The sequence below is a fragment of the Alosa pseudoharengus genome, unplaced genomic scaffold (genome assembly GCF_046254945.1).
Source record: "Alosa pseudoharengus isolate Yale_2024_CS ecotype anadromous, Long Island Sound unplaced genomic scaffold, YU_APseudo_1.1 YU_APseudo_1.1_scf_14, whole genome shotgun sequence".
Classification (NCBI taxonomy): Eukaryota; Metazoa; Chordata; class Actinopteri; order Clupeiformes; family Clupeidae; genus Alosa; species Alosa pseudoharengus.
The window spans coordinates 20,251,635-20,265,740 of NW_027468609.1; the positions used below are offsets into that span (position 1 = coordinate 20,251,635).

The window sequence follows — 14,106 nt, forward strand, 5'->3', positions numbered from 1 at the left end:
CTACTACCCACACAAATTACAATGGAAATACAATAGGCCTACATCACTTATATTTTCATTGACATAAGGCTAATAATATGATGGAACACTGGCATTTCTCTTTCCTATACTATATTACTGAATTGGTAGAAGAAAGAGGTGGCTTGTTAATATAAGGAGTGCGGACTTGTCCATCCAATCCAAACAAGTAAACCTGAGGAAAGGAGGATATGGAGTGTGTGAGGCTAACTTTGAATGGTATGGTTTTATTTGAAATCCACATTTTCAACAAATTCCACAATTTAACACCTGCATACATAGCCATATTCTGCAGTCTCCCCACAAGGAAAAGAATAGCACAATGTTGATAATGTATTTTACAGCAAACAAGAAAGCGTCTTACAGATGATGCTGTTCCCACAATAATCAACTGCCCTAAACCCCCTCCATCAACTGCCAGTAGATGTGTCCTGCAGAGACATGGCATTGCATTGAGTGGTAGTTAAGCATTTACAAAACTAAATACTGTTCTTGTTTTTGAATTAACTAACATCCTCAATGGATTAGTGTGAGTGCAGGAAAGCAGGATCTCTTCGTTTGGTTGGATGAAGGTTGAAGTCATATGGCCAGCATTTACAGCACCTAAAACAGAGACAACACCGCAAAGTAAAAAAAAAAATACATCATGAATTACAATGATGTTCTTATGTTCTTGGAATTAAGTTATTACACCTGCACATTTCTTTGCTTAATATGATCCTTCCTACTATAAATGCTGTGATAACACAATAGGACTGAAGACTATGATATAGCTGGAGAGGCTGCCAAGCAGGGTCGGACTGGGAACAAAATTCGGCCCTGGCAATTTTCTCCTGGACCGGCCCACTACTGGACCGACGACCCCCCCACCCCCCCACACACACACACACACACACAAGCCCACCGATACCAAAATCCCCCCCCCCGATTCCCCCCCATAAATAACAAACACACAGTATCATGCTGTAGCAACACTTCATAAACTGAACCCAAACATTTAGATTTGGACCTATAGGTTATTATGTAATCAGTATCGTAATTTCTGTCAACTATGACGATCTCCATGCATGTTCAGTAGCCTATATTTTTCATTTAGTCAAGCAGTGACATGTGGTTTAATCAGTGTTGGGCAAGTTACTTCAAAATCGTAATATATTATGTATTACTTATTACTGTCATTTCAAAGTAATTCATTACATTATAATATTACTGTCTCTGAATTGTAAGGCATTACACTACTATTGTATTACTTTTAAAAGTTACTTTTACCAAAATATCTGGAAATATGGATTTGGAATTCTAAATGCAGTTTATTATGCTCAATGCAGCTCATTGCACTTCTAATGGAGGGTGATGTGGTACAACATAATGACTGAGCTAGGCTTAAGGCTAACAACAGTAGAATGCAATAGGTGCAGTGATGGCTCATGATGCAATACAAGGAACAATCATAGCCAGAATTTTGTTTAAAGAAGACAAAAGGTCAAAGTCTGGTCAATTGTGATAGAAATGCTGTAACTTTAGGCTTAGGCCTACTCATTAAAATCAACAGAGCCCACTACCTTTATATTATAACCCAAAACTTAAAGACATGTCAAGATAGGCTACACAGTGCAGCTACTGGCCATTTTGGTGCCCTAACTGGTGAAATACAGTATTAACCTAAGTATGTCATCATATGGCCAACTATAAAGATGTAATCTGCCTGTTCCCAGGGATGGGTAGTATTTCTGAAACATGTAATATGTGTTTCAAATGCAAAATAGTAATTTTGTAATTTTTAAAATACTGCAAAATACTATATGTGAAAAACACAAAAAAAGTAGATACTACAGACAGGTGTAATGAATAATTGGTAATTAAGCAACAATGGTTTATGTTTATCGCAATCAGCTAATGTGAGAACAGCTGTGTTCAACAACACTTACAGCTTTTCAGTGACAGCTATTGCTGAAGCATCAGCTCTGGTCTGAAGCACTGGTGTGAAGTGGTACGCAAGTAAAGATGAGCAAGTTGACCTGTGCAAGTTCACATAAGGACACTGACAAAGGCAACCATGTCCCATTGTCTCCATGCCAATCTTTAACAGAAAAATTTCAGATATCTCAACCACAATGACATCAATAGATGGTAAGGTGTTGAGTGTACCCAGATAGGTCAGTCACTAAGGCCTACCATATATTGTTACAGGTGACAAGCTAATCATCGCAAAGTGTTGTGCTAATGCTGGGAACAGGCAGGGATGGGCAAAAATACATCAGAATGTATTTCTAAATAAAATACCTAATACCCTCATTTTTAATGTATCAAAATAAACTACAAAATACAGTAGGCCTAACCATATTACGTATGTATCAAAATAAAATACTGTATTTTTGTATTTAGATAATACTCAAAATACTTTTTTCAAGGAAGTATGGAAGCACTGCAAAAAAAGCTTTTTTTATCCCAAACATTTAGCCTATTAAAACTATATAGTAAAAAACTATACAATTTGGCCCCTGTCGTATACCATATGCAAGTTCATGTAGTGTGATCAAAATTAAGAATAATTCAAGAATTTACATTTACATTTAGTCATCTAGCTGATGCTTATCCAAATGACTGACAGAGCTTTCAATTAACCACATTATAATCAATAAGCCAAAATCATAATTGTGTATCTGTGCCAAAATTCGTAATTCAAGTCCAGTGCAGAACTGAATAAGAAAATCATACGGCTATGTATCATGAAGCAGGGGCGCCTGCAGGAATTAATGCTATGGTACGCACACTAGGGGTGTAAAGATTAACCGATACGTATCGGTATCCGTTTTTAACGTGTAAGATACGGCTACATCGATACGTGAAGCCCCGTATCGGAATAAAACTGAAATGAACCAGTCGTTATATCGGTTCACAACCTTTTCTGCTCGCTCAGACTCTCATTTACGTTGCAAGTAGCGCGTTCATCCCATTTCCGGTTTTGAAACTACACATGGCACGGGTTTGTGGGTAATGCAGTTCGTTTTGGGCTACATTCATTGCCCAACGTTGTCAAAGGACCTCATTACCCATACATCTACTGCAACTTAAGCACGTGACAACTCGCACTCGGTCGTTTGACAGTTTTTACTCTTTTGTTTTTCAAAATCCAGCGCGAAAACGATAGTCTGAAGTCTGTAGAGTAACCTTACGTTTGATGAAGGGATTTCCTTAATGTTAAAGAATAATTTGGCCCTTGCTGCTAAAACGAGAACAAATTATTATTATTTTGTTCATATTCACTCAGACTTGTGGCACTGTTTCTGGTTTTTGCATATTAGATCTACCGTTGGAACAAAATAAGCCCAGAGTGTTCATTGATATGTGGGCCTATTTTATTCTTGTAGGCTATGAGAAAAGGCCAAAAGTGTCTTAAGCACTGTTTTATTTTATTTCGGTATTGTCTTACCTCAACAATAGGCTACAGCTCCTTGAAGACAATCAGATATAACTATAAAATCTATAATGTCTATAAAAATGTATTTTTATGTTGTATTTGGCTGCTGTGTTTGACTGAAATGTAGACTATTATTTTTTCATTTCAATACAGTATACAGTATGATACAAACCTCAGTTAAGATAATCATATTCACACTTTTTTTGCCTAATTGACAACCATGAACATGATAATTGATAACATAAAATTAATGTGCACCTTGAGCAAATTATAAAATCTTTCAAATCTTTTTTGAATTGCATCGCATCGAATCGTACTGAATCATTTTTTATGAACATGTATCTTTCCTTGTATCGAATCGTGCCCATGTATCTAGATGTGAATCGTATCGTCTTTTACATGAGAGATTCACACCCCTAACGCACACCCATCACCCCCCCCCCACAAAAACTCGTGAACAATATTTGTCCGTTTTAGGTCCATGCATTGGTCAGTCAGCAAAAAAGTAGCCTACATAGCATAACAACATCCACATACAATAATACAACGACAACGTCTACAATGACCTATTCATTTGGACAACTTGATACAGCCCTATAGGCTACAGGCTAAAGTTACCTTTAGTTTTGTTCTAGTGTAACGTGACGTCTGGCTTTAGTGCAGTCTAACATTCTGACAAGCACACTACCTTGTTCTTGTCCATCTGGAATAACTCCTAGCTTTGCTGCCTCCATCCTTTGTGTTTTCGTTGTTTAAAACTTGTGATATCCATGATGAGTATTGAGTTAGCTCAACATTGTGTACCATATATAGATAGCGGAGTAAAAGAAAACAACAAGTAGCCTATTGCGTGCCTGCGTGCGTATTCTCTCTCTTGCTCAAACAAAATGTGTGCACGTTAATTTTGATAACGTGTTCACTAACTTTACGTAATAGAAAATGGTAAATAGCCTGATGGCATGCAGCTAATGGGATACTGTGCATAGTTGGGAAGGTATGGTAGGCCAATTTGGTGTGAATACACACACACAAGGGACATTTTCTCTCGCTGTTGAGTAGCCTGATGGTACGCACAGTGCGTACGGACGTACATCTGCAGGCGCGCCTGTCATGAAGTTCCAGTATGTGAGAGACTTGACGTGCCTTAATATCTCCAACCTCAAGTATGCAGCTAATACGGAAATAGAATTGTTATTTAATTAAACAAGGTGAACTTCTCCCCACTGTGGAATACAGAAAAGAATGCTACAAGGAAGGGAATTCAAACACACTCAACACCTTACCATCTATTGATGTCATTGTGGTTGAGATATCTGACATTAAGATTGCCATGGAGACAATGGGACATGGTTGCCTTTGTCTGTGTCCTTATGTGAACTTGCACAGGTCAACTTGCTCATCTTTACTTGCGTACCACTTCACACCAGTGCTTCAGACCAGGGCTGATGCTTCAGCAATAGCCGTCACTAAAAAACTGTAAGTGTTGTTGAACACAGCTATTCTCACATTAGCTGATTGCGATAAACATAAACCATTGTTGCCTAATTACCAATTATTCATTACACCTGTGTGTAGTATCTACTTTTTTTGTGTTTTTCACATTTAGTATTTTGCAGTATTTTTAAAATACAAAAATACATACCAATAAAGTATTTTGATACAAAATACAGAACAATTTCCTTCAACCCAATAAAATACAAATGACAAAATACTATTTTGCATTTGAAACACATATTACATGTTTCAGAAATACTACCCATCCCTGGGAACAGGCAGATTACATCTTTATAGTTGGCCATATGATGACATACTTAGGTTAATACTGTATTTCACCAGTTAGGGCACCAAAATGGCCAGTAGCTGCACTGTGTAGCCTATCTTGACATGTCTTTAAGTTTTGGGTTATAATATACAGGTAGTGGGCTCTCTGTTGATTTTAATGAGTAGGCCTAAGCCTAAAGTTACAGCATTTCTATCACAATTGACCAGACTTTGACCTTTTGTCTTCTTTAAACAAAATTCTGGCTATGATTGTTCCTTGTATTGCATCATGAGCCATCACTGCACCTATTGCATTCTACTGTAGCCTTAAGCTCAGTCATTATGTTGTACCACATCACCCTCCATTAGAAGTGCAATGAGCTGCATTGAGCATAATAAACTGCATTTAGAATTCCAAATCCATATTTCCAGATATTTTGGTAAAAGTAACTTAAAAGTAATACAATAGTAGAGCAATACCTTACAATTCAGAGACATTAATGAATTACTTTGAAATGACAGTAATAAGTAATACATAATATATTACGATTTTGAAGTAACTTGCCCAACACTGATTAAACCACATGTCACTGCTTGACTAAATGAAAAATATAGGCTACTGAACATGCATGGAGATCGTCATAGTTGACAGAAATTACGATTTGTGCCAACATGTTGTAGAAACACAACCACAGCCTTTAGGCCTATTTGGTGCAAATCTTCTACATTGGTTATAGTCAGCGATTCACATTAACTGTAGGCTATCACCACAAGTGTATACTAAACATTTTTGCACAAGTTTGTGTGCCGTCATCACATTTTGCAAAATTAGGCTACCTTCGTTACTAACCTACCAGTTGATACTTTTTACATGCATCGACTCGCGATTGATTGTGCATCTAATGTAACACTCGGTGGAGAGACTTCTACTTTCCAAGTTCCACTTTCATTGTCGTTGTGAGCTAAAAGGCTACTATATGGGAAATACTTTGAAGTTCCTTTTGAGTCCAAACATGAATAGGTTTTCTTTAACCTGTGCTACACTTTTCCACCAAGTTGTGCGAAAATTGTAGGTACCCAGAGTTTTTTTTATGTTGACAGACAAACCGCACTACAGTAGCTTACATGGTGCAGTAAATGGAAGCTCTTCGTAGCGCATGCAACTTACGTCTATAAAAACAATATATTTATGGAATAAAATTAGACACCTCTGATTGCTGTTTACGGTTAAACTGCGATGATGTAAACACCAGCCAGCGGAGGGCACTTATATAGCCTAGGCTACCATGCATGGACTCGTAGGCTATATTTCCCCACAAACCAAGCGGCTGCTTGGACAAATTCACTTGAGGGGTGGGGCAGGGGGGCGCGATCGTAACACACACTGAACCTGTCATGAAGAGGCCAAAATGATTGACCTGTCACCCCCCAATCCAAATGGATGCAACTGCATTTATAGGCTAAGCCTAGGTCTACATGACGGGCCGCAAATAGGCTAAATAACTTTAAAAAAAAAAAAATCCTGGAGGTCACCGGCCCACATGTGGACCGGCCCACCGGGCATTTGCCCGGTTGTACAGATTACCAGTCCGAGCCTGCTGCCAAGTGAGCTTTTTGATGTCTTAAATTCACGGTATAAATGTACATTCAAATCCGCTACTGCAGTTTTAACATCAGTCAAATTGTGATAACAGCACTTGATTACAAACACAAACACTTACTTCTCAGGCGCATCTCTGACCCCAATCCATGGTGTCGTCCTATAGGACCACAAAGCAGACATCAGATCCACCATCTTACGAGAGAGAGCCTTCAGTGGATTGAGTCTTGGACCTTCAGGTTGCTAGAGAACAATACATATAGTGCAGAAATCATTTTCAGTGTGTTAACTAATGTTGAATAATAGATATTTTTTTCCATACAGAGGGAAGTTTAAATCTAGTTACAGAGTTTCATAGTGACAGGCTGTTGGTCGAAACATGTTGGCCAATGCAGCCAAAAAGGCTTTTCCTTGGAGTGCCTTTTGTAGAATTAGTTTCAACTTTATTTTGGTTGTGTTTCATGAAGTCTTCAGGTCTGATTGTGAGTAGCCTATATGAAATTATATTTGATATGTTTAACTTTGAAAGTCTGTAACTTGTATAGGGCAATTCCACGCAAAACTGTCACATCCATAATGCCAACTAAATACCATGGCATTGTGTTGCCGTTATGGATATGACAGTTTTGCGTGGAATTGCCCTATACATTTGAAAGGCCACAAGAGCTGACAGTTATTAGAACAGTCTATGTACTGTAACATAGCATTGACTTATCCTCTGAATAACACAGGCTCAAGTTCATTCCTCCCTGTCATCGCAGGTTCTTCCTCACCATCCATAGCGTTCTTCTGCTCCTCCAGCAACTGGGGAGAGAATTAGCAAACATGACGGTCATTTTAGTGCTGCTACTAACAACTAATTTTCTAATGACTAATATTTCATTAGTAGACTAATCTATATATTTATTTATTTTAAGTATTTGTTATTTCGACGTGTCCATTTTATTTTGAACTCAACTGAAGGGCCAAAACATAAACATAAAATATATATCAGCCTACTTTCATTAGAAGCTCATTAAGTAAACTGTTCAAAAACGTTATGTATTAACAATCTAAACATAAGTATCTGCATTTCCATTAGCTGACCACGTTACAGTGCCCCCCTCCTCCCCCGTACTGTACATCCTTACATATATCTCTGGGTGGCTAGTGAGGCTGTTGGCGCTGTTGGTCTACAACTGTCTGGTGGAACACAATTACAGTTGTACTAGAAGCTCATCTACATTTCTTTAAAAAAAAATAATAATAATATTAGGACACTGCAAACTTAATTGAGCCCTCGGCTATTTTGAGGGACACCATGACCAAATTGGAGGTGAAACTTAAAGGAACTGTATGTAAGAAATGGATTTCAATTAATCATAAAATGGCCCTGATATGTCACTAAGCATATATAACTCGTTACACAGACACAGACTAATCAGAAATACCTTGCCACATTTCAAACTCCCACTTACCTCGATATCTTGCCACGACGATGTACCAAATTCAGTCAGCCAGGCCAGCTCCAGTTGATCACAGCAGCAAGAGAGAGGCGCGAAAATGAAAAATCTTTGACGTATTCATCAACGAGGTAGCGTCAGCGCATTCTGACCACGCCTTTTTAGGAGGCAGGAACTGTGTACAATTCCATTCCATTGTAGAAGCCCATAGACATATACACTAGATGTCGCCTTGACTACTGCTGTTCATTGGAACGAATGCGTCAATCGAGACGCCATCTTGCTTCAGTGATCCACTCCTCTATAATGCATTAGCGTCAATCTGGGCAAAGATCTAGCGAAAATAAAATCACCATAAATCGTCAAAATCTCAAGCAATTATCTTGTTTTTTGGGTTGTTCCAAATGACAGGCATGTATTTATGGTTGAGTCTAGAGAAAACTAAGCTTAAGACAATAATAAAGATACATTTTACCCGTCTAGCCCCATAGACTACTCCCATTCATTCTGCACTAGCTAGCGGCGGCCCCTAGAGGAACAATGAGTAAACTGCAACCAGGTTCGATACAATGAAAGTAAACAGGCTCTTCTAGACAGGCTCTGGTTGAGGCCACAAACCCCTCGTCTCGTTTACTCATGTAAGTTGTAATCTCACCAGAAGTTGCTGTAGATCTGTAAAACATTTACCTCTGCTACTACATAGGCTACGCCAGTCGTTACTTTTATAATCATGGTGTCAGTGCCATGGGCAAACGAGATGTAGCTGAATTCATAAATGACAAAGCCATGAGAAAGGTGATTTTCTTACGTTTCAACAACAAAGAAGCCGATCTGCCATCATTGTGAGAAGTTCCCAAATTTGTCGCTAATCGCTAAAAAGGTTTTCTATCGCTGGGGATGGCCAAACGTCGCTAAATAGGTAACGCTGACAATACAGGAGAACTAGTTTAGCGCTTCAGATCCCTGTACAAAGATGGCGGCGGTGTTGACGCATGCTGAGAAGCAGAAGGCGACATCTAGTGTATATATCTATGGTAGAAGCCTGTGCTGCTTTATCTTTGCCTGTTCCATTCATTCTGGCCAGGAGAGTCGAATGAAACAAAACGCACATTCGACTTCTGCTTAAATAACTCATGAACGGTTTTGTTCAGAGATGAAATTCCAACTGTATTTGACAGAAGACAGATGTAGGTTGCTAGTGACAAAATATTAGCTTTCAGTGTGGTACGATGTCTTTGTAAATTACATTTCATTGAAAAGTCCCGGTTCTCCCCCTATGTAATAGACGTGCAGGGTGCTAAAGCTTGTCAGGCATAGCAACAGTAACTAAGGAGGGCGGGACTTAGCGAAGGGTGAATTGTATCATAGTGCAGAACTCTTGGTTCGCGAACATTCTAATCTCATATTTGTGACCGTACTCCCCTTACTTATTTTTTTATTTGGCTGACACTTTTATCCAAAGTGACTATATTATGTTGATTATTACAAGGGCCAGTAATTTGTGGCTAATTGCCTTGCTCAAGGGCACAGTGGTGGCAGCTGGGAAATGAATCCACAACTTGTCAGGCTACTATGTGCTAGCCCAGGTCTAAGCTAAGCTACCACTGCCCACTCTCTTACCTCATCATGGATGCCCATGGAGTTGATCTGGTCCAGTTCCCTTGTCCAGTAACGAGCCTCATCCTCAGGAATCTCTGCAAGAGAGAGAGAGATAGAGAGAGAGAAAGAGTGAGAGAGAGTGTGTGAGAGAGAGAGAGGTGGCATGAGTGAAAGGGTAAAGATGGGTGCAGGCCTTTTCCACAAAACACACAAGCACCCTGTTAAAGAGAGATTCCCCTTTAACAGTAAATTTATAACATTTCAATGGAAATGTTTTGACATAAAAATACAAAATGCCCACAGTGAACACAAGCAGACACACCGAGAGTCCCAGAGAGATTGTCTAAGCACCTTATTGAGTCAAGACATCCACACCTGTCAAGACATCCACACCTGCATTAGTGGCACTCAAGCTAAGTCAAGCTAATCTTCCACACAACTCCTCTGCTCCCTCAACAGTCACCTGGTCTTCCATGAGCCAGGTCCACCACTTCTAAGGAAATAAAATGACAGGATACCATAACAGAAAGGACCAATTTTGGGCAACCGGATTTTTCAGGCCTGTCACTTCAAACTGCTCTTAATCGACACTGAATCCATTAAATATGACGTTCTATTGAGTCGTATTTCTCATTCAAAATAGCAGAACAACATGAGCAGCAGAAAGAAAATAGAAGGCGGCCAACCGACAAAAGTTCAGCTCAAATCGTGCTACATGTGATGCATTGCATCCAGCTAAGACATTCTAATTGAAAACAGAGTAATCAAACTGATCAGTGTTAGTCTTCCATGAGCCTATCCTTCATAACGTATTCATGGCTAACAAAAGCTCTCTGGGTGCACATTACAGTTACCTGGCGTAAACAGCAACACATTCACAATGAATGTGAACAGTGGTCTGGGGATCAACTGGTCAGAGCCAAGCTACCTGACCACTGCATTAAACTGAATGCCCTGAGTGTTAGCAGACGCAGACAGACACACAGCTGTTACACACGCCAGTAGAGCACGTCCACACAGCTGCCTCAATACGTAATGGATCCATTGAAGGCCACACTGGACATCAAAGCGACTGTCTAAAGAGGCAGGGCTTCAAAGCCCGGTGGATGTGATGAAACAGATCTGCTTCTCAGTGAGAAACGATGGCAGACAGAGGTTTACCACTACAGACAACATCTCCCGCTTGAAGACATCCAGCCCCTCAGATAACTAACATCAACCTCTAAGTATACTGTACCTTTCACAGATACTACTTTTTGACTACCTTAGTACTTATTTTCAGGAGCAGTGAAGACAGAGATAATCCACTGTGAAACAATCAGTCGTAGGGATATAAAAGATAATATTCATTATGTTTATATAGATCCATCTCAGGGTTGATACCACATGCCAATGTATTGCAGATAAATTCAGGGATTATATTTCCTGATGAGGTAAGGGAATAAAGCCTTTACCAAAAGGTGCTGCATGGTTGTATGGTTACTTTGACTTCCTCAGTCCGTGGTGTTATGGACTGAGGCAGAAGTTAAACAAACCAAAGACCAAACAGAGACAGATAAAAATAACAGCTTCAATACTCAGTAATGCCCACTGACATTTACAAAACTTAATCAATGTGATTTTACATTTAAACGGAGTAGAACTAACCACATGCTACAGGACATATTTCTTATCTAAATAACTGGGGAAAAAATACAGGAAGAAAAAAATGCATCTTATCCTTATAGTTCATATTGCTTATTTTTTACCACTAGATGCATTGTTCATACAATGTGTTTTACAAGAAAAAAACACTGCAACAAGAATATTATACACATATAATATATAGTATAATGTTCTGCTATTGATATATGAATATCATCTCTCTGTACCGAAAGGCAGCTCAAAGCGCGTGTCCATCAGGACTTTGTGGGGCGTTCGGTTCTTGGTGCCGTAGATCTCATCTGCCTTCATCAAGACTTCTGCGTCCAGATATGTCCAGTCGCCAGGCCCCTCCTATAGCAGACACAGAGGCAATGCATCAGAACAGTGCAGGTTTGTGTGCATAGGTGGGGGTAGCTGGTTGTGTGATTCTGTTTGTTTGTTCTTACTGTATACATGTGGGTTGTCTGTCTATCTGTCTGTCTGTCTGTCTGTCTGTCTGTCTGTCTGTCTGTCTGTCTGCCTGTCTGTCTGTCTGTCTGCCTGTCTGCCTGTCTGCCTGTCTGCCTGCCTGTCTGCCTGTCTGCCTGTCCATGTGCACGCTTCTTAAGGTGTGCGTCTGTGTCTGTCCGTTCATATATCTATGAGTACACGTGACCCACCTCATCTGACTGGCGCACCCCATTCAGCGGAATGAAGGAGGTGCCCAGCATGGTGTCCCAAATGAGTCCCTTATTCCACACCTCCACAATGAGCCCCAGGTCCAGCCGACTGATCTCACTGAGAGATAGACAGATCGAGAGATAGACAGATCAAGAAATCGAGAGATAGACAGACAGACAGACAGACAGAGAGAGAGAGAGAGAGAGAGAGAGAGAGATAGAGATAGAGATAGAGATAGAGATAGAGATAGAGATAGAGATAGAGATAGAGATAGAGATAGAGATAGAGATAGAGATAGAGATAGAGATAGAGATAGAGATAGAGATAGATAGATAGATAGACAGGCAGACAGATAGATGGAGGGAGGGAGGGAGAATGTAATCAGAAATTGGAATGGAGAGAGAAGAGAGACATAAAGGGAAAAAGAGATACAGTAAGCATTAGGGGATGATATTGTAAAAATTCACCATCTGGTGGTGAAATGTCTTGCACTGTAGGTAAATACAGATCTCTACCACCAGACACTAGCGACATACCAAGGGCTTGGAGGGACAGAAAAAATACTTTGCATGCCAAAACAATAAGGTTAACAAGGAGGCATTGTGCAAACAAAACAAAACAAGCAAAAATATATAAATATAAAAATACACACTGCTGGCCTAAATTCCCCAAAAGAGAAAAAAAAGGATAAGGATTAGGAGTGCATGTCAAAAGGTGAATTTAACAGCGTTCGGGCAACAGGAAAAACCTGTCGTCTGAAGCAGGCATCTGGATGGAAAACCTCAAGATTGAGTGTGTGCTAACTCTTTTTTTATCCACTAAAAACTCCACACATATTCAACTGAAGCCCAGCATCCCCAAGAAAACCTCACAACTGAGTGTGCTCTAGCTCTTTTTTAAAAACTCCACACATCTCCAACTAAGACCCAGAATCCTTTGCGTGGCTTCTCCCCATTGGTCCCCAATGGGCTTCAGTATTGATTTCTGTCCATTATTATGAGTTTATCATAACCCATAAAGTGACACTGCATCTTATGTGCTTAATGGTATATGATGCACTAGATACAATATAACTTGTCCTGTACACTACCCTGGAAATCCAGAGTTCTTGCGAGAGCACAATCTGAATTTGCTCAGCGAGTGACTTGGCGATGGGTAATGATGCTCATTACCTCATATACCTCTGAAGTTCGCCTACAAAAAAGGAACCAAAGCTGCCATTTTTGCCCATATACAGTAAGGAGATCTGGGAGTTAATTGAAGCTAACTACCTATGGCAAGTTGCATTGTAAGTTACTCTGGGGTAGCAAAGATCAAAGTGTTCTGAAGATCACAGTATCCATTTGAAGGCAGAGGACAAAACTGTGTAGAGGAACATGTCTGAATTTCCGATTTCTTTGTCCCCATGAGAGTTTAACAGGTGCGATAATTCAAAATCCCCATATTATTTTCCCAAAGAAAAAATCTCAAGATACCGGTTTCCTTATTTGGGCAAAGATGGTAGCTTTTTTGTGGGCGAACTTCAGAGGTCTATGCTCATGGAGCCGAGCTGCACCAATCACATCAGTATATCTGATATAGGCGGACCAGAGGCGAGCTAAACAGATGACGACAGCGCTGTGACGTCAAAGTCCGGAAACATTGGTCGTAGTGTTATCCGTTTTGCGTTGATGTCCAGAATCAGTCAGTAAACAATGGTCGTGGTGTGATATTTGCGTGCAGTGATATTTTCAAATGCATGCTTGGTGCGGCCCCTCGGGTTGGGCCATTTTCATTACTCGTAGCCAGACCCTTGATCTTTTGGATTTGGGTCTGGATTTCCAGGCTACCTGCACACTGCATTGCAGATTCAAACAAGTCACAGACATTACATTTCACAGAATCTATTTCCCATTTTTTTTATAAAAGTATTACAAGTTGTTGTTGCTATTTGCAAATATTTTTTTGATATCATCGATTTA

General features: G+C 39.8%; 1 protein-coding gene and 1 long non-coding RNA gene across 2 annotated transcripts in view; both read right to left on the bottom strand.

Annotated features, from left to right (window-relative positions):
• LOC143123017 (protein unc-13 homolog B-like) overlaps positions 1-14,106 on the bottom strand; it is a 121,444-nt gene that overhangs the window by 73,264 nt on the left and 34,074 nt on the right. The window contains exons 4-6 of the mRNA XM_076284111.1: positions 12,145-12,262; positions 11,713-11,836; positions 9,863-9,936 (exon numbers count right to left, since the gene is read on the bottom strand). Of these exons, the coding sequence (XP_076140226.1) occupies positions 9,863-9,936; positions 11,713-11,836; positions 12,145-12,262 (316 nt within the window). The remainder of the gene's footprint in view (positions 1-9,862; positions 9,937-11,712; positions 11,837-12,144; positions 12,263-14,106) is intronic.
• LOC143123019 (uncharacterized) lies at positions 226-8,362 on the bottom strand. Its single transcript, XR_012986780.1, has 4 exons — positions 8,258-8,362; positions 7,574-7,604; positions 6,922-7,043; positions 226-621 (listed from the first exon to the last, which is right to left on the bottom strand). It is a non-coding gene; the product is annotated as an uncharacterized LOC143123019 (long non-coding RNA).